General features: G+C 33.2%; 1 protein-coding gene across 4 annotated transcripts in view; it reads right to left on the bottom strand.

Moving 5' to 3' along the window:
* Positions 1-20,490, bottom strand: part of LOC129953346 (ecdysone-induced protein 75B, isoforms C/D) — a 352,681-nt gene that overhangs the window by 24,247 nt on the left and 307,944 nt on the right. For all 4 annotated transcript variants that reach the window (XM_056066471.1, XM_056066480.1, XM_056066495.1 and 1 more), the window contains one exon: positions 1,656-1,800. In XM_056066471.1, coding sequence (XP_055922446.1) covers positions 1,656-1,800 — 145 coding nt within the window. The remainder of the gene's footprint in view (positions 1-1,655; positions 1,801-20,490) is intronic.

Raw genomic sequence — 20,490 nt, 5'->3', positions numbered from 1 at the left:
TTATTTTATTTTCCCTTTGCTCTGTTCTATTTCGAACAACTCAATTGCTATATAATATGTGTATAGGTACTTCAACTCAAATTAAAAAAAAAAAAAAAAAATCCACCGCGCCGCGACGTCTTTGTGTGCTGTGCTGTGCTCTGTGTGTTGCAGCAGCAAAAATTGTTCGTCGTTCACGAATTGGGTTAAGTCCGGTCATTCCACTCTTAGCACAATTCCACAATGATTCTACCACTATTCACCACCTCACCGTTCTTTACCACAAAGTTTCGTTCGTTCGGTCGTCCGTTTCTTTGCTCCTCCGTATAGCCGTACTCCTACAATTTTTACAATGAAACAGAGCAACAAACCTACAGCTCACAGAGTGTTGTGTTGTGCCTTTGTTTATCGGTTCGTTCGTTTAACGTATGGAAATCACGATGATGACGGTGTGGTGAACGATTGTCTTTGTCTTATATTAAGTGTGGTGAATATAACCCAACACACAAAACAAATTAAATAACAACCGATAAGGAGATTTATTACGAAAATCATTGCATTTCTTCGCTCACGAGAGTGTGTCAACCTCTTTTATATTTATTTTATTTTATTCAACAACAACGAAAAAAATAAATAAACCCAAAATACCAACCACAAAAATAAAAACGAATTAGTTAAAAGTGGGACAAGCTACCTACCATATTATGACAAAAATACACAAATATATATACACACAACCATCTAAACATTCAGCACTGGAACTCGAGTGAAGGGTACATTTCTGTTGTTTCGCGTTACGAAAAACAAAATAAAATCCAACCAACAACAACAACAAGAGCTACACAGAAAATTTCGTTCATGGCTGGTCATTGAACTCGACTCGACTCGGCTCGCAACATGTTTGTTCGTCATGTTGGTTCGATTATGAGAGATTATTTTTCGTTAATATGTGTGTATAGTGGAGTGAAGATTATGGGGAAAGGAGGGTTTTAAAGGGGGGTATATTATTTTGTTTAAAACAAATTTTCTTTATGTGTGTTGTAATCTTATCTCGTTGGTCTATGATGGATTTTTTTTTTTTTGATTTTTTGAACATAGTGTGGTGAGATAAGTTATTACCAACCAAGCCAGGGTTTTCGTATTTGAATTTTATATATTATTTATAATTAAACTTACAATTTCCATATGTAGTTCAAAAGTGAGCGAGAAAGCAAAACAAAAAGAAGAAAACGAAAAAGAAATGACAAGGTGAAATATGGTGGGTGGTTATTTTAGTTTGGTCACACATAGTCATTTACCTCTTTGCATCATGATGGTGTGTGAATGAGAAAAATTATGGTGTTTCGCAATTTTGTTGCAGATACATTGAGCAAAATGTATTGACAGAAAAAGAGGTTAAATTTGATTTTGATTGAGTAGCAAAGAAATAAACTTATCTGTCATATGATTTCTAAGTTTTTTGACAACTTGTAATTCGAAATGTCACTAAAACTTAAAATTGAGTATAAACTGTTTTGACAGATAAGTGTCATGCATAAATATTAAAGATAGAATATTTAAGTTATTCTTGTTAGTTGGTTTTGACAGTCAAGTATCATAATTTCATTGTTTCCTACTTTTTCTCCAATAAATCTTATTTTGAAAAAAATATGTATGTATATGTAAAAAAAACTCACCATCTCTGCTCATTCCAACAGCAATACATTTTTTCAGACGACAATATTGACATCTATTACGGTTAATTCGCAATATACTGCACTGTTGGTTCTTTGTACATGGACGATATTGAATCTTTTGTTGAATAGAACGTCGGAAAAATCCCTGAAAATAGAGAAAAAAAAATACAAATTAGTGATGGGACATTATTGGTAAATTCACATAGAGATGGGATTAAAATATATTTTTTTTTTTTTTTTGACATTTATGTATATAAAAAAGAAAATATGAAGAAATAACGTACATCACTTGTTCCGGACGCTAAATTCTGTGCTGATGGTATTAAATTATTCTGACCCAAACTACACTCTGTCTTAATCTCAATTTTAATATTATTACTATCGCTAGTTTTATTATTATTATTATTATTAGTACAATTATTGTTATTATTATTATTATTGCTATTGCTGCTTAAATTCTCATCGAATTTCTGACACAAATAATTCATTGTTATAACCTGGTGATTTTGATCGGATACAATTTCATCATCACACCCCGAATCCATATCCATGGATAGACAATTATTACACTGACATGGTGGTTCTTGGTCTATTTTTAATTGTTGTGGTGTACAGGTGCATGAGGATAATACCGAGGATGCTGATGATGATGCCGTCGATTGGAGACTTGACGAACTCGACATGCTCGAATTGCTGTCAGAACTGTCACGACGATTGTGCGATGCAGAATCTTCAGGTATAATACCCAATCGCTTGGCTAGTTCTGAATTTTGTCGATCTAACGATATGGCAGTGTGTTTTTCATCACATTTGCTGTTTTGTTGCATTTGCATTGACAAAGTTGAATCTTTGACATTTTTTAAATTATTATTATCAATAACAACGGCATTGATATTATTATTGCTGGTTGTTTGCAATTGTTGTTGTTTTTTCTGCTTCCACTCGCGAGCGTAACGAATCTTTTTCCACGGACACTGATACGTTGATTCGTAATTGCCCGCGGAGGTCATCATCATCATTGTTTGCTGATGATCGCCAATATTTGTATTTACATTATTTTCACCACTGTCATTTATACCGCACTCACCCTCATTGTTATCAATAATCACCGCCGCCGTCGTCGGTGTCGCTGTCGTTGTCGATAAAACCGTTAAATTGTCTGTTCTATTCGAATGCTGAGGATTTTGATTTTGATTTTGAATATGATTTTGAATTTGACAGTGATGATGATTCGCGTCACTTTTACGCACTTTAATACTACTATGATGATGTTGATGATGTTGCATATGACTATTATTAAAATTATCGTTATGATGCTCTTGGGGTGGTAACATATTTGTCGCCGTTGTCGATTGCATCGTCGTCGGTAAGGTTGTCGTTGTTGTCGATGTCGATGTCATTGTCGAATTATTTATTGACGTTGACGTTTGCTGTTGTTGGTGTATCGACTTCAGTCTTTTTCGATGCGATGACATATTTTGCTGATGTTGTACTACTATTTGACTGACATAATGTGCATTTGGACTAGTTGCCTGCTTATTACTACTAAAATTATTATTATTATTATTAATACTATTACTATTATTGGTGGATGATGTTGTTGTTGTCTTAATTGTTGTTATCGGCGCGGATTCTAAAAGTTTAACTAACGCCGAATGTTGTTCTTTTAATTGTTGACTTTTATTATTAGCCTTATTATTTACCGCCACTGTAACAACCACAGGTGGTGATGGTGATGTTAATTTGTCACTTAAACCAATGACAAGTGTTTTGGTTGTTGTTGTTTGATTTGATTTATCCATAATTGTATTTGGATTTGATTTGGTTGATTGATTATCAGTTATGATTTCTTGAATTGCACAACCCATTTTTTTGTTTTTAAATTTAAATTCAAATTTTGTAGTATTCCTAAAAAAAAAAACTAACTTCACGATTGAAATATGGTTATTCACCAAAAAGTTCAGTGTTTAACTATAAGTGAGAATGATTTTTTTAAATTAATCCCAGTATTTTGTGTTTTATTATTAAGAAATATTATTTATTTTGTATAAGGAACATGGTTGATATTCTTCAAACTGTTGTATCCACTCACGACCGTTAAAAAATTTAATCTTTGTATTTTTGAATTTATTTTTTATTCTGTTTTAAATTTTTTAAAAACTGCAATGAGTTTATGTCAAATTTTTTGTTATTTTTGTATTAAAAAACGCGCACACAAAAATCTTTGTAACCGTCTCATTTGACAAACAATTTGCGAATGATTGCTAGCCCCAACGTCAAACTGTTTATTCGTTCGAATGTGAAAATATTTTCTCTGTTTCTCTGTTCGTTTCGTATCGTCGTCGTCGGCGCGAGTTCGGGGCTTTTGGGTTGGAGGGGGGCTGTGGTGCGGTGTGGTGGAGCAAGCCTTCAATGAGCAAAACTAACGAGTCTCGCTTTACATTCCATTTTAGTTTAGGTGAAATACTTGAGTGTGTGGGTAATTTTTTGATAAAACTACCAGAGAGAATAAATATGAAAGAAAGAGAACGTTGCTGGTGAATTTGAAGGGTTGAGAGTGAGTAGACACTAGTTTGAGCGTATTTCCCTCATAATTTTTCTCGCTGTAGTTCAATTCGGATTGTATCTGTGTGTATAGTGTGTGGTGAGGTTGTTTCTTTGATGGCCGCCAACCTCGCGCTACATAGATTGTGGGGTAATTGAAGTCATTCACACCGAATCTATCGAATGTGGAAGGAAGGTGAGCCAGTAAGAGTGCGTGCTAGAGCTAAAGCTAGAGCTAGAGCTAGTCAGTTCCAGAACTGGAGGTAATATGGTGGGTGGTGGTGGTGGGTTTATAAATGTAATCCCTGCATTAACCACCACGAGGAACCTATATAGGTATATCTGCTTTTGACTATCTATTTAATTGTGTTCTCGTTCTGTCAAAATATTTTGGCAAACTTTTTGATTAGTTTCTCAAATTATTAGGTATAAGTGTCATGCTATGGAATTTTTCCACCTGTAAGGTGAATTTTATACAGAAATTGTCAAAAATATTTTCATTTCCCTTTTATCGATTTTTAGGAATTTTCTAGTTCGTAGTTCGTTGAACTAAAAGCAGCTATACATAAAACCTCTTTCGAATAGCTCTTGCTATAGATGATGATAAGAAGTTGCTGCTGCTCTTAAGAATTAGGGCATTTGCTTGCTCACAAACTCACATTGAATGCCGAATGCATCGAGAGACACACAGGGTACATTGCACTCTATTGACAATCATCACTCAGTTTTCTTTGCAATTTTCCTTCTTCGTCTCTTTTTCGTATAGTTTTTCAGCAATTTATCACTACTCTGTGTGCATTGCAAAAACTATCTAAAAGAAACGACATAAAATAAAAAACGAAATCGATTCTCGACTCCAACAAACCATAATAGCTTCTCTTTCCAACAACTGTCAAATATGACATTTTGCTAATAGTTTCTATCTCGTTTACTCTTTTTCATGGTACACTCTGTGTATCCCGCGAATTTGTATCTCGAGTAAATATACACTAGAGCCAGAGCCAGAGCTGCCTGCCTGCTGCTGCTACTGCTGCTTATATGATGGCGCTGCTATGTAGTGTGAGTGCGTTCATAGAGTCATAGCCAGTTCAACGAACTCACCATTGTCGTGACCCACTTTTCGGTCACCTACCTCGAACCGAATGTGGAGCTCATTGCTGTCTTTCTATACCCTATTCTATAGCTTTATGAGTGCCTGTGTATATTTCTTATCATCTCGTTTTGCTCTCTGTTCTGTTGTGTAGTTTTTGTTGCTGTTGTTTTTGTCGTCGTCGATGATAGTGTGTATAGATAGATGTGGGACTATGATTGAGGGGGTTTTTTCGTCGAAGGGACTGTGTGTTGAAAGAAGCAAGGACTTATGTAGCTAGGCACAAAAATGACAGGAGGTGGATACCTATTTTTCTGCGAAATATTTATATTTTCTGCTTACATTTATTTTGGTTTTTATAGATTTATTTAGTTTTTCATAAGATACTTAGGCGATTGCATAGTCTTTGGCTTGCAAATGCGTTTTATTTAGACAATCCACGAGGGTTGGGCTTCTACTTATAGAACAAAATATTAAAACATTTATTTTCTTGGTATATTTTCGTCTATGGAAAAGTTGACAATATTTTTCGCTGTTTCGCCTTTCGCTGCAAGCATTTTGTGTGCGTAACGCACTTTGATATTGCATCATAGAGTTACGAGTGGGTTAAAATTGTTGTTGTTGTTGTTTGTTAACTCGCTAGCTGACTGTGATATAGAAACCAAAAATGGTGTTATACCAAAATAAAAAAAAAATCTGTATCTTTACCTAACTAACCTACCTACAACATTATGTTTGGCATAGAAATAAAAACAAGAATGCTAGATGTTGTATAGCATAATATAGCGCAGAGGCTGTTTACTATAAAGTCTTGGAGTTCGTTGACGTTTCTTGGAGTTTCTTGTGCGCTAGTGTATACTACGCAAGCGCACACAGATGGAACGAGTTTTTTTTTTGTGTTGTCCCATCTCAAACGAAAGTGAGAGGGAATTGCACATAAATTGTGATATTACATGACGACGTTGAACGAACGGTCTTAAATATTTTTTAGTTTTCTTTTTATTTTTGCTTAGGAATGACTTTTGGGTTGAAGATTTATCTGACGAAAGAGGGCTCCATATAAATGAAAATCAAATTTATCGAGGCATAAAATATAGCTTTTAAATTTTTGATGAAGCAAAGCTGGTTCAATGTTAAGTTTGGGTAGGTATAATGCCTTTTAAGCAAATTTGAGGTAGGTCAGTTGTTTCTTTTTATCGAAAATGGATAAGAGTTCTTGATAACTGAATGGGAGAGGTCTTGTTATAGGTTTTGAATATTTGATAAAGACCGTTAAAAGAACTGTAGAGTGACTTAAAAGTCAAAAGAAGGAATTTAGTTTGATATATTTGCAAATTTAATGAAATTCTACCACGTGGTGAGTTTATCGAAACAGCGCAATTTGATTGTGATCAAAATACACAAACTAAATTAATAGTAACTTTTCTATGAAACTTTACAAATGGTTAATGGAAATGAACAACAAACTTTGAGGTGAATATATAACTACCTATCCTCAAGCTGTCAAAAATCTGTAGAAGTACTGCTATCATGTATTTCTTGAATCTTATTTTAATAGAGCGGATTCATTTGAGGTGATTTATTGAAAATAGTTAAAGAGAATGGTGTTTTATAAAAAGAATTCTTTTTAATTTCAAAAACTTTCATCTCTACATAGATACTTGATACTCACCTTTGAAAGGTGAGTTTTAATTTTCTTCAAAAAAAACAAATGTACATAACTCCATTACTCTTTACCATTGTGCATAATGATTTTGACAGTACTTTGTCAATTGGGTTTAAATTTCCACCACACTCTACCATTTGACGTCTGTCAAATCTACCTAATAACTTCTGGCAAGTGAAAACCAAAATCTCAAAACAACTAAATCCATCCATTTATAATCTCAGAAGAAACACAAAAATAACAAGATCACTTAAAGCAAAGAAGATCAACTAATCACTTTTCTACAATGTGATGTATAATGTTTGACGTTCCATATAGTTTCAAAAAATAAACAACTCTCACTTTTTCCCATTGAAGTCGGCTTGAATGCACTCATTTTTGTTTCTATTCCATCAAAAACAAATTACATTTATAGACAAATTTTATTGTAAACACAATCGGACTGAACGGATAGTGCATTTGTTAATTGATTACCCATCAAAAAAAAGAAGAAAAACACTTTGATGATAAATAGAGTAAACTTAAGAAAAACAGAAGGGGGAAATAGGCGCCACCCAAATAAAAAAAGAATGAAAACAAAACAATCAAGAAGTAGCGATGTCATTGAACTTTGAGACGTAAAGTAGAAGTTCATTTTGTTTATGTATAAAAGAATAGTAGATTTATTTTAGGGCTTTTTTCTCATACAGGTGATACCTTTTTCAATGAAAAGTGTTGTTTGTAAAATCAGAAATTCATGATTTACTTTTGTTTGACTGTTCATTTTAATTTTGACAGATGCAGAAATTTTTTCATGATTAGATTTTCTTTTAGTTAGAGATTTATGAAACTTCCAACGTCAAAAGTGACAGTTGTATAACACTGTCAAAGAGTACCGATAGAAGCTCGGAGTTAAAAATGTTTGTCTTCATTATCAGAATAAAAATATTCAATCCAAAAAATGTCAGTTTCCACAAAGTGCTGTTTTGACACTTGGAATTATTCCCAACATTTTTTGTTTGTTATGCCGCGTTTACACGAGTCACAAATTGGCATAACTCATTTCTTAATATAACTAAAATAAGTGAGAATTTGTCTTGGGTTATTTATACTTAAACCAGTCAATAAAAAGAAATAAGTCATTTTGTTTTATTGATACCCGTATAATTCTGAAAAAAACTATTTTGACACTTGACATATAGACGTCAAATGCTATTTGGTATAACTTAAAATCTTTCGGGTATGACTTTTTAGAAAAAGATCATGACGTTTGACAAGGCATTACCGAATTCTAAATTTGACATATAGACGTCAAAATATGTTTGGTGACAAGTTAAATTATTCGGATATGGCTTTTTGACTACATTAAATAATCAAAAAAAGGTCATAAGCCACCTCCCAATAACACGTGTGCTTGCTTGGTAAAATTCCATTTCATTACCTTGGGTTGAAGAAAAACGAATAATTTGACATTTCTCATTTCCTCATCGACTCAATATTTGTGTCAAGTGGCAATAAACTTTTCAAACAAAACTTTTCCAAATAATTGAAGGACTTAAGGCTGGCTATAAACCCTATATACCTTCCTACACAAGACCAGCAACAAATAATAGAACAACAACAACAAGAAAAAACCATCAAAACCAATCTCCTTATAATCAGAAAACAATAAAAATCCCCTCTCCTGAACAAATATCCAATCAACGTCCTTAATCCCTTTGTGTTTCTCTCTAATAATTCACTTCCAATAATTGTTATACACATGTATATAGGAAAACCTTTATAAAACCAATAATACATGTATTTATATATCTATGTTCTTATACCTAACTAATATTAGGGCTATTTAATATCTGTCAGAATATAGAAAAAAAAAGAAAGAACCTATAATATGGGGTCATACATATTTCATCCCTCGCCATTATTATAGTCTCTCATGTCATCTAGTGTCAAAGCAATTGACGTCACAACGTGTACAACGTGCTTCAGTGCCTACCCAATAAAAATGTATGGTATACAAAGTTCATTCACCTTTTTATGTAGGTATACCTACTCAACTCGGTTTGAGGGTAGGTACATACTAGGTATAGACTAAAGGTATGTATGTATATAGAGAGTCAAGGAAAAATTGAGAATAAGTACACACAACATACATTTCCTCTCTCTGTCAAAAGTAGGCAGGTATATAATAGGCATATAAATTGGCGCGCTGAAAATACTATTCACTGTGATGTAATTTGGGGTTAAAAACGGTTATGATTTACAAAGAGCAATAATTATATAGATATTATGGTGAGTATGTTTGTTTTTCCCTTTTTCTTCTTTTGCAAACAAATCAATAAGGAAAAACAAAAATATTTGGGTTAATACAATAAGCAATCAAATAATTTACCCATCGAATCAAGGGTTGCACAAGTATACAACAAAAACAAGCAGAAACAACAGAAAGGAAATATCTGGAGCTCCTCTTATAATTATATCCTGTGTGCGCGCACAGGAGGACCAATTCCTCAACACCCAGTCGGAGCGCAAAACATACTTATACACAAAAGGCTGATTCAACTTCTGCTGCTGGTGCTTCTGCTTGTGCTGCGAGCGAAAACTAGGTCAACGTACGGCAGTAACCTTACGTAGCGCGTACAACGAAAGCACTTTCTCTCTATAACCACCCCAAAAAGAACAAAAACACAACACCACACACAACCGCTATACAACCAACCCACGACGACTACGACGACGAGTCGAGTATCGTTTCACGTCCGCATTCCTGTATATATTCCATTCCAACACACTATCCTTCTATCCTTATACCAAAAAGGATTTTACAGTGTGGATGGTGGATGTCGATGATGGTGAGATGGGGTGAGAAATGGGAAGGGGGATGAACGTTTGTACAATGTATATTGTATACACCATCATCGATGAAGAACAAGTGGAACCGAAGCAGCACCATCATAAACGTGTGCAACTTGTGATGCTAACGCCCTCGAATTGGGTCACATCCAGGGTTGACAGTGGCATGGTGGGTTTGAGTTTGGGTTCGGGTATGGATTCATTTGGTCGTTCCTTCGGTGATGGTTTATATACACTTAAAAGTATTCCAGATTTAACGGCAGGTGGTAGTTGGTTGATGATGTTCTGGAACTTCTTTTTCCTCATTCTGGATTCAGTAAAGAGTTCCCGCGTTCTTCCCTATATCCGACATCGTTGTCGTTGTTTCTGCACGACGAGGGTGGTACATAACACAAGATGTGACGACTATGTGCTCTTTGCATCATGGGTACGCGCCTGTTCCAAATTTCGATTTCAGCCAGGGGTTGCGATTTGCTTTGACCTACATAAAGTTCAACGAACCATCTCAACTTGGAGTTCACCCTAGCTTTTTCCTATTTTTACATATACACACTTATATACCGAAAGTTAAACATACTATCTACTTATAGTGAGTGTGAGTAGATATGTGCCTACATATATAGTGGACCTATATAATATTAAAAGGTCGTTACCCTTTGTTGGCTGGGAGCTTGGAGTCCGTTTTCAACAGAAAATACCATCATTTAAAATGTCAGAATTTGAAATTTATGGCTAAAATGTCAAATTGACATGTGTGGTTGTTTGGTGGATGCCTATATATTATATTCACCACAGTACACACGGAGATCCGTGTAAATGTCATTTCAATAGAATTTTCCATGAAAACACACAAATAATGTGCGCTTCGAGGACGGACTAGAATCTAAATCTATACACGAAAAAATAAAATAGAGAACATATTGTTTGGCCAGGCTACTGATGATGGAAAAACTTATGTTCCATCCATCATTTAGCTTTGGTTTGGTTGTGTATACAGCAACAATCCACGCAGAGCAGAGAGTTGGATTTCTGCTGCTTATTTGTAATGTCTGAGCTCCCATTCCATCATGGCCATTTGCATATTTTGTCTTCTTTGGGGACTGGCACTGTTAAAGTTGCCGATGGATGGTGGTTAAACCAATATATGTATATTTTACCTTACCTTACCTACCTTCATATCTATACCTTTATAAGCTGTTCTTTGTTATAGATTTTGATAAAGTTTCTTGCACTTTTGGTTTGAAGCCGAACCGAATTGAACCGAGCCGGTTACCATTCTCCATACCAACATCACGATCAAAGAGCCTATACTTCTGAACCAAGAGTTGCAGAGGCAGCAGCAGCTTGCAGCCTGAAGCTATAGCTAGGTCTTTTGTTGCAATTAAGCCCAGCCAGGCAACAAGGTCTTTATTGCATGTTACAGAATTTTATATATTTTTTTCTTTCTTTTCTTTTATTATATTGCCTCGGCACAGGTGAGTGCAGTGAACTCTCAAAGACGTCCGTCGTCGTCGTTGTCGACTTTGTTGTTGTCGACTCGACGTCGTCGCTACATTCGACGGACGTGACGGTCGTTCGTTGTGTATCATGATGGTGAATGCAACTCTCGCACAGCACACAGTTCATCGAGTCTTTTTTGTGTTATTTTGTGTGTGCCATTTGGGTTGGCAAAGTCGTGTAAACATGTTTGCCTGTGCCTGAGAAAAAATAATTTGACAACCAAACAGTCAAACTATAAATTCGACTTATTTCACATACGAAAATTTTGATACATATGTATATATTTTTTAGGTATATAAAATATTTTTCATTTTTCGATCGATATTTAGGTTTAAGCTTTGAGGTATGTACATACTCGTATAATGGAGGTCTGTCGTGATGTGGTGGGTAACAAAAAACTACACAAATTGGGCGGCTGTCAAACTTGTTTTAATTTTTATTTTATGTATTTCTTTTGAAAAAATTATGAGTAATACCTTCCTACCACAGAAGTGAAACGAAACCAAATAAAAATTGAAAAAAAAAAAAAACAAAATAATTGATATTGGGTTAGGTATGAGTCAGAGCTGCCAAACGATGATGTTGGAGTGTGGGGTTTTAATATTTTGGCACTTGAGTGCGCTGTGAGTGTGGTGAATGTTTATAATGTTTCGTGTTTTTGGTATGAGACATTTTTAAGAGGATTTAGAAATGGATTTAGTTTTTTTTTTCCTGTTGCTGATTGTCGATGATAAATTTTGGTTTTAAAGAGGATTTAAGAATGATATGTTAAATGGAATTTAAATTCTATTGACAGGTATCTACTTGTAGTGGGTCATTTGACATTTCATCGAGACCACCACAGAGAGCATCTCGCTGACATTTAACTCAACATTCAACTATAGGATAAGCATATTTGTTTGTTTAAATAATATTTACCATGTTTGAAGGTAGAACTACAAATTTGTTTTCAGCACGACATTACTCATTTGAGATGACAAATGACTTTGTGTTAATGTTTTTGGATAATTGAATAATGTCTACTTCTGTGTAACATATTTTAATATTAAATTGAAATCATCGTTCAAGACACTTGAAAGAAGATTAGATCTTTACGAGAAATGCCAAAGCGGTTAAAGAATTAACAAACATTGCTCCTAATTGGTATTTTAAAATGTCATTTTAAATTAATTTTGTGAAAGAATTCTCTTTCCAAACTTCATTTATGTCAGTTTCAACAAAGTAACTATATTGATGTTGAAAGATCACAAGTACATCCAAAGGCTATGTAAGTTATCAGTCTTGAAATCAAAAAAATCAACAACAACAAACAAAAATTTATAATTTAGCTGGGTTGAATCCTTTTAAATTGAAAATGTATCAAACGTCAGTTCGCATTTTGTTAAGTTTTATGTTTTAGTGTTTGGCATTTTTGTTTAATGCATATACATACATACATTTTAATTGAAACCAATCACGATCATTTATTTAATACGTAAACATATGACTATGAAACTAAAATAAAACCAAACTCTTTACGACTTTCATCTGTCAGTTTCAACAAGGTAAGTAATAATGGTTTTGATGTTGAAACATCTAAAAGACATATTGAGTATGACTTTTACTATAAAAAATCATCACTGACAATTAAATAAAGCTCTTTAATACTTTTGATCTGTCAGTTTCAACAAAGTAAGGTTGACACTTTCAAAAAAAAAATATTGAGTTTGACTTTTACGATGAAAAATCATCACTGACATTAAAACAAAGATCTTTAACACTTTTGATCTGCCAGTTTCAACAAAGTTAGTAATGATGGCATTGATGTTGAAACATCTAAAAAACATATTGAGTATGACTTTTACAATGAAAAATCATCACTGACACTAAAACAAAACTCTTTAAGACTTTTGATTTGTCAGTTTCAACAAAGTAAGTAATGATGGCGTTGATGTTGAAACATCTAAAAAACATATTGAGTATGACTTTTACGATGAAAAATCATCACTGACAATAAAACAAAACTCTTCAAGACTTTTGATCTGTCAGTTTCAACAAAGTAAGTAATGATGGCGTTGATATTGAAACATCTAAAAAACATATTGAGTATGACTTTTACGATGAAAAATCATCACCGACAAATGCTTACAAACTGAAAATCTGGGCTATTTTTCGAATCTACCAATGTGGTGAATTTAAAAATCTTAAATGAATTTCTTTAGGTGAACTAATAAAAAACCATGGATTTCTGATTTTAGACTTATGATTGTTTTTGGCAACGAGTTGTTTATCAAGGGTTTTATTATGAATTTGAGACGGAAACTATTTTGATACTTAGTGTGGTAAGAATACAAATTACATCTGTCAAACATACTCTTTGATTCATTGCACCCACAAACAAAGATATGCGTGAAAAATGTGTATATCTATACAATCTAACACACATAGTTATCTATATGCTGTGCAATTTTCTAACTGCAATAAATCAATAATTCCCCATATCATCAGAAGGTGAATCAAACAATGAACTCTGGCTGTGGTATAAAGTCATGACTATTAAACTAACCACCCACTGGGTGAATCCAAACAAATAACTAACTGTAATTGTTGATTCTTTATATCTATTTGTATAGTGTTGAGTGTACCTGTATGTACAATGTACAGTGTATTTACATGCATCGATTCAAAGTCTAACTATCTATACTTTATGTATACTTATAAAAAATAACGATTAATTTCAAATTGATAGCTATGGTTTCCTGTGCCTATATGTAATTCTTCTATATGTTGTGTATAATCATTATGGAATAAACCGTCAATAGATTAATTAATATTCAAGTGCAGTGACATTTGTAATCACCATTACAACAATCCTGGTTTTTATAGTGTATTTGTTTAGTTTTTATTTCAAAACGTGTTATTTACCAAATTTGAATACTCTTTGTCCAAATTTCCGACGCCTGTTTAATGGGTGATAATTTTAAGAAAAAATAATAAAGATTATTATTATTATTCAATTCTAGCTTTTACGGGTTTATCCCATCATCAGTACCCAGGTATAAGAAAATGAACCAATAATAATTATTTTCAACCAATACCAAAAAGTTTATTGAGTTAGATGAAAAACGTGTGTCACTTTATTGTGCGCATTGTTCTGTTCTCAAGTGGGCTCAAATTGGGTTATTTGTTTTTGTATCTTATTATTTTTTTGACAGTTTGAGCAAATGTTATAAAAAAAGACTTCTATCATGTATATTTATCAACCCACCTGGCAAATATAGAATAATGTATGTATGTATGTTTGTATGTATGTATGTTGTTTTTTTCCAATTATTTGACAAAAATAAAAGACCCAGAAAATCATATCTACATACATATGTATTTACACTCAACTCAGTTAAAACAATCGGTTTATTTTTCTATTTTGTATTTTTTGCATTGAAATAAAATAGTTTATCGCACAACAACACCACACACCAAACACATATACAATTCACTTGAATTAGAAGTCACCTCGAAAGGTTCATTGAACCGTCGTCGTTTGTCGTTGTCGTTGTCGCTGTCGACGACGACGGTCGGTCGTCATACAATCCATCCCGCCACCACACAACGCCACAACACTCACTTCAATTATTATTTTTATTATTACTGTGATTATCTGCGATAGTTGTTTTAATTTGTAGCACTCGCAATGTGTTGTGTATATGATTTTGTTGAGAACATAGATAGGTTTTTATTTTCAATTTTATTTTTATTGGGCTTAGCGCGTTTATGTTGTTTGCCTTGTGGAGTGTTTCTTTTTTTTTCTATTTAATTTTATTTTGTTCACATTGCTTCTGAACAAAATTAGTTAAATAACATACAAGTTACTTTGATAAATAACCAAATGAATGTATGTATACATAAAGGTACTCCAAAATGAAGTTTAATGATATTTATATCTAACTTTATTTTGTTTGACGTACATACATATGTTGAAATTCATGTGAATGTGTTTAGATATTTTTTTGCAAATTTTGTATTATCAAAATTAGAAATAAGGTCATCGGCGTCGTTTATATGATATTTTGTACGTGTACCAAGGGGTTTGTTTTTATTTTGAACACACAAATTTATTGGATGTTTTCGATATGCGTTCTTTTTTTTTTTTGATAATTGCGGAAATGTCTGGATCCATCTGATAAAACATTTTTCATTTATAATATAAGAATTTGATGGTCGAATCTAGTTCACTTGATAATATATTTCTTTATTGAACCTGGCATTGATCAATATTGCTTTGAGTTTTGTTGTTGAGTTGGTATTTAAAAGTCATAATTCATGAATTTTGAAGTGTCCACACAATATCGAATGATTGCCATCTACAAAATATGATTTACCACCTTGATGAGTTATCCAATAAAATTAAAGATCGTGGTTGTTAGTTATGCATGAAAAACTTGCATGTTTAATACATTTGACAGTTCTGTTTGACGTTTTGTCATTTTTCAATCCTAAGAAAAATATGAACTCCCACTTTCTAATGTTGTTTCAAAAAGAATTGGTACCTTTGATTAGAATTCTGGCTTAAATTTATCAATCAAGACTAAAAGTCGTACATTGCAAAGACATTTATCAATGTCAAAGTTAAACGACGGTTTGACGAACAACCGAAATAGTTCATAAAATATCCAATCGTTCTGTAATTATTAGTTTCGAATGAAGAATCGGAGTGTTTATTTGCGATAATCGCTTTTCAGATTAAAATTTTCATGTGTCAACGTAAAAAGTGACAGCCATCAACTTAGAGAAAACGAGTGATAGGTACAACTCTTCTGTCAAAATTTGTTTAACTAGTTTAAATTTTGTGTGCTAGTGGCTTAAAAAGTGAACAGATTGCTTGAAATTAAAGACAAAAACGAAAACAGATTTTTATTTTTCTAATATATTATAGCAACGAGGTCCTCTAAAAGGGGGCTCCAATTAAGAGAATTGACTATTTCGTGATAAAACTCGTTCGAGGTCACATCGCAAGAGCTATGTCTTCGACCAACAATTTAATTTTCGGGGCGTTCTATTCGAACGACGAGTATTTTGAAAGTGCACGCTGGAGCGGCTTCATTCCATCAGAGGCATTCCTCTTTTTAAATAGAAGCGGTCTGATACAGGATTGATTGACAGTTCTGCTAATCTTACGTCAGACGACGAACCGTTTATATGCGACTCCTGTACAATCGGGACGTCATGGCACAAGGCGGAGCAGAGCTTCTTGGGTTCAGAAGGGCTGTGTCCGAACGGGACCGAACTGATAGGGTGAAGCAGGAGAACCAGTTTTGGTGGCTTGTTCTTGGGTTCAATCCCTGCCTATGTCACCTAACTTTTTTTTTGGGGGTACTGCCTCTTGCGAGGAATTGACAAATCCTATAAGAGTAATTCTTGTCATGAAAACGTGCTTTCTCAAGTAAGCCGTTCGGATTCGGCATATAAACTGTAGGTCCCTTCCATCTCTGACAACATTTCTCGCAGACAGGAATGGTTGAGAGCTGTAAGTCACTAGGTCCTGTTGTGCCAATTAATTTATTTATTTATAATGTATGTTTTCAAATGTCTTGCAATAAAAAGAAAAATGATGGAAAAACTGATACAAAATCAATACAATAAAATAAGTGCGTATACGCCTAAGTGCACTTTACTTAATTTTCATCAACTTAAAAAACCATAGAATCAAGAATTAATAAATTTGTACTAAAACTCTGTGGGAAATGAGAAAACTTTGATAATTACGAATATTACAGTTTCAAAAAACTGCTTATTTTGACGTTTTGTTAGTAAAGTTCTTCGTCAAAATTAGTTTCACTGCGATTTCGTGAGTTTCAGAAAATGTATTCAAATTTTATAACAATTAATAGGTCCGTTCGCGTACTTTCTGCACTAAAATTCTTAAAAGAGATATTTTAAAGAGTGGGGGTAAAATTCTCTCACAAAAAGACAAAACTACAAAATAAGTAAGCGAACGGGAAAACAACAATATTTTCCCATAATTTGACTGTCAAAAAAAAAATACACGTAAATTTTGAAACATCATCGTTTTATTTCGTGTTTAGAATTTATTTATTTTTTTGTAAATGAATAAATTAAGACAACATGAGCTTGAAACAGCATCATGCTGGCCCATTATTTTTTTTTGATTAAATTGAAACTTGAAAATTGCAATCTTGTTGGTGTTCTTTGGAAAAGAATTTTAATTTTATAAGTGACAGCAAAAGCGAGCAATTTATATGAAGTTCTATCAAATTTGACACTTTTCAAAAATCAGCCCAAAGAAATTTCTTGGGCTGAAATTCGTAGGTTTTGGAAATATTTTACTCTCTCTTGAGCGCTCTCTTTTAAAAAAAATGGGAAAAACTACGAAATTTTTAAGTACGCGAACAGGATTTATTTAAATCTCGTAATTTTTCGTAAAATTAGACTGTTTTAGGAACGTACGCGAACGGACCTAATTTAAGTCAAAAACTATTTCTTGGGCTAAAATTCGTAGGTTGGGGAAATATTTTACTCTCTCGTGAGCGCTCACTTTTACGAGAAACTACGAAGATTTTAAGTACGCGAGCAGGATTTAGTTAAATTTCGTAATTTTTCGTAAAATTAGACCGTTTTAGGAACGTACGTCAAAAACTATTTTGATTTGTTGACATCTTAACATAATTGTTGAAGAAACCCAAATCTCGAAAGTATTTCTATGAACTAATTTTCAAGAATGTTCCTTAGGACCAGTAATGTTTAAGTCATGTTAGTATCTAATAATGTAAAAAACAAAGCTTGACAACTAATCGAACTCTGTTAAACCTTAATTGACCCAACGAAATTATTGGGTTAAAATATTGATTCGCTGATTTAATTGTAAACAACTCTGGTTTTTCCAGAATATTTAAAAACCAGACATACATACATTTTTTTTTACACTAGGTTCAACTTTCCTTTCAAAATGACATAAGTAAATATTTGTTAAGAAACCATTGAACAGACTGTCATCCATCTTCCATTATTGCCATATTTTAATTAAATCAACTCTGCCTTTGGATTAAACTTAAGCTGTCACAAAGGCGTTTGTTCTTATTCACCTCAATAGCGAGTGTTTATTGTTCCTTTATTAATGTTTTATAATGCAATAAATTCTACAGAAGGTAAGTAGGAACCTACATACAGTGGCTCAAAGTAATAATGGGACACATGCAAATTTGAAAAACAAAAGCCATTCTCTGGAAACCTATACATGTAATATAACAAATAGATATTAAATTAAATTGTTTATATTATTAGTTTATTGAATAACAAAAATTGCATAGATTCATAAATTATAAGTTTGATAAAAAAAATATTACGTTAAACAACTCAGATATTTCACCTCAAAGTAATAATGGGACAAACATGTAAATATGAAAATAAAATGTATTACAAGCTTTATCTTAATAATTTAATATTTGGTGGGAAGGCCCTTCTGGCTTATTACTGCTTTCAAGCGGTTAGGCATGGATTTGACTAGTTTTTGACAGTAATCTGGCGAAATTTTGTCCCACTCGTTCTTCAAGCTGGCAATTAAGTCGTTTTTGTTTCTGATGTCCTGAATTCTTAATTTTTCTTCTAAATAGCTCCACAGATGTTCTATAGGGTTAAGGTCAGGAGATTGCGGGGGCGTTTCCAGCACGTGAGGACAGTTGTACAGCAACCAACTTCGAACATTATACGCCTTATGCTTAGGATCATTATCTTGGTAAAAATAATAATCCTCCGAAAGTCCCAGTTTATCAGCAGTTTCCGCCAGATTTGATCTTAAAATATTGAGATAATATTTGTGGTCCATTATGCCTTCAATTATGTGAAGTTTTCCGGGTCCTGCTGCTGACATTGAACCCCATACCATTACTGATCCTGAACCGTGCTTTACTGTTGGTCTCAAATTTCTTTCCCGAAGCTCTTCATTGGGTTTTCTCCAAACATATGAACGCCCGTCGGAACGAAAAACATTGAATTTGCTTTCGTCCGTAAAAATTACTTTACTCCAGAAAGCAACATCTTCGTTCTTATATGTATTGGCGAACATAACGCGTTTTTTCTTGTTAATTTTACTCACGAAAGGTTTCTTCCGCGCAACTCGACCGTTGAAGTTATGTTTTCTTAAGACATTTCTCACTGTTTCTGGGTCTGATTTTTTCCCAAGGCACTTTTCTGCTTCTGCAGCAAGTTTTGGGGCACTAAGGTGCGGCTGCTTCTTAACTTGTCTTAAAAGCCATCTCTCATCTGAATCCGAAAATATTTTTCGTTTGCTCGGTTTTGGTTTGTTGCTAAAATTATTTTCATTTTTATACCGCGTTACTATATTAAAAACTGTAGATTTGGGTTGTTTCACAATCTCGGCAATATTCCGTATAGATTTTCCAGATTTGGAATGATTAATAATTAATTCCCGTATTTTAACCGATGTTTGACGACCGCGTGGTGCCATAATTAATAAATAATAAAATTATTCCTTCCAAATGAACTCAATGCAACACAAAATAGTGAAGAATAACTGTACTGCAATCCTGATTAAAAGAAAGCGAAAAAGTACCGTTATTTCGCTCAATATGAATTAAGGTTAAAGGGTGTCCCATTATTACTTTGAAGTGAAATATCTGAGTTGTTTAACGTAATATTTTTTTTATCAAACTTATAATTTATGAATCTATGCAATTTTTGTTATTCAATAAACTAATAATATAAACAATTTAATATCTATTTGTTATATTACATGTATACGTTGCCAGAGAATGGCTTTTGTTTTTCAAATTTGCATGTGTCCCATTATTACTTTGAGCCACTGTAATAATACTTATATCAATACAGAACAATGAATACTCATTAAATCAGGTGCAGAATTTCCACACAAATCAAACAGTCCCGCCTTCCTTTTATTTTATTTCAACAAAAGACACAAACAAACCCAATGGGATAGGACCTGTCAATGAATAATTTTTGTTTGACGTCCCTTTTGTTGTGATTGACAATTTCGCTGAATAAAGTAAACAAACTGATCTACCTGCTTATTCATAATACCTATACGAACAAAATTATTATTGTTAAAGTTATAAAATCAGCACAACATTATTTTATTAGGTCATAATTTGTTAAATTAACACAAACATAATAAAATTATGTATACCGTGAATTATTAGCAACAAAAATTTGCAATAAACAAAATTTTACAA

This window comes from Eupeodes corollae, chromosome 1 (genome assembly GCF_945859685.1).
Source record: "Eupeodes corollae chromosome 1, idEupCoro1.1, whole genome shotgun sequence".
Taxonomy (NCBI): domain Eukaryota; kingdom Metazoa; phylum Arthropoda; class Insecta; order Diptera; family Syrphidae; genus Eupeodes; species Eupeodes corollae.
The sequence above is the reverse complement of the archived record's forward strand: the minus strand, read 5'-3'. Positions and strand labels throughout refer to the sequence as shown.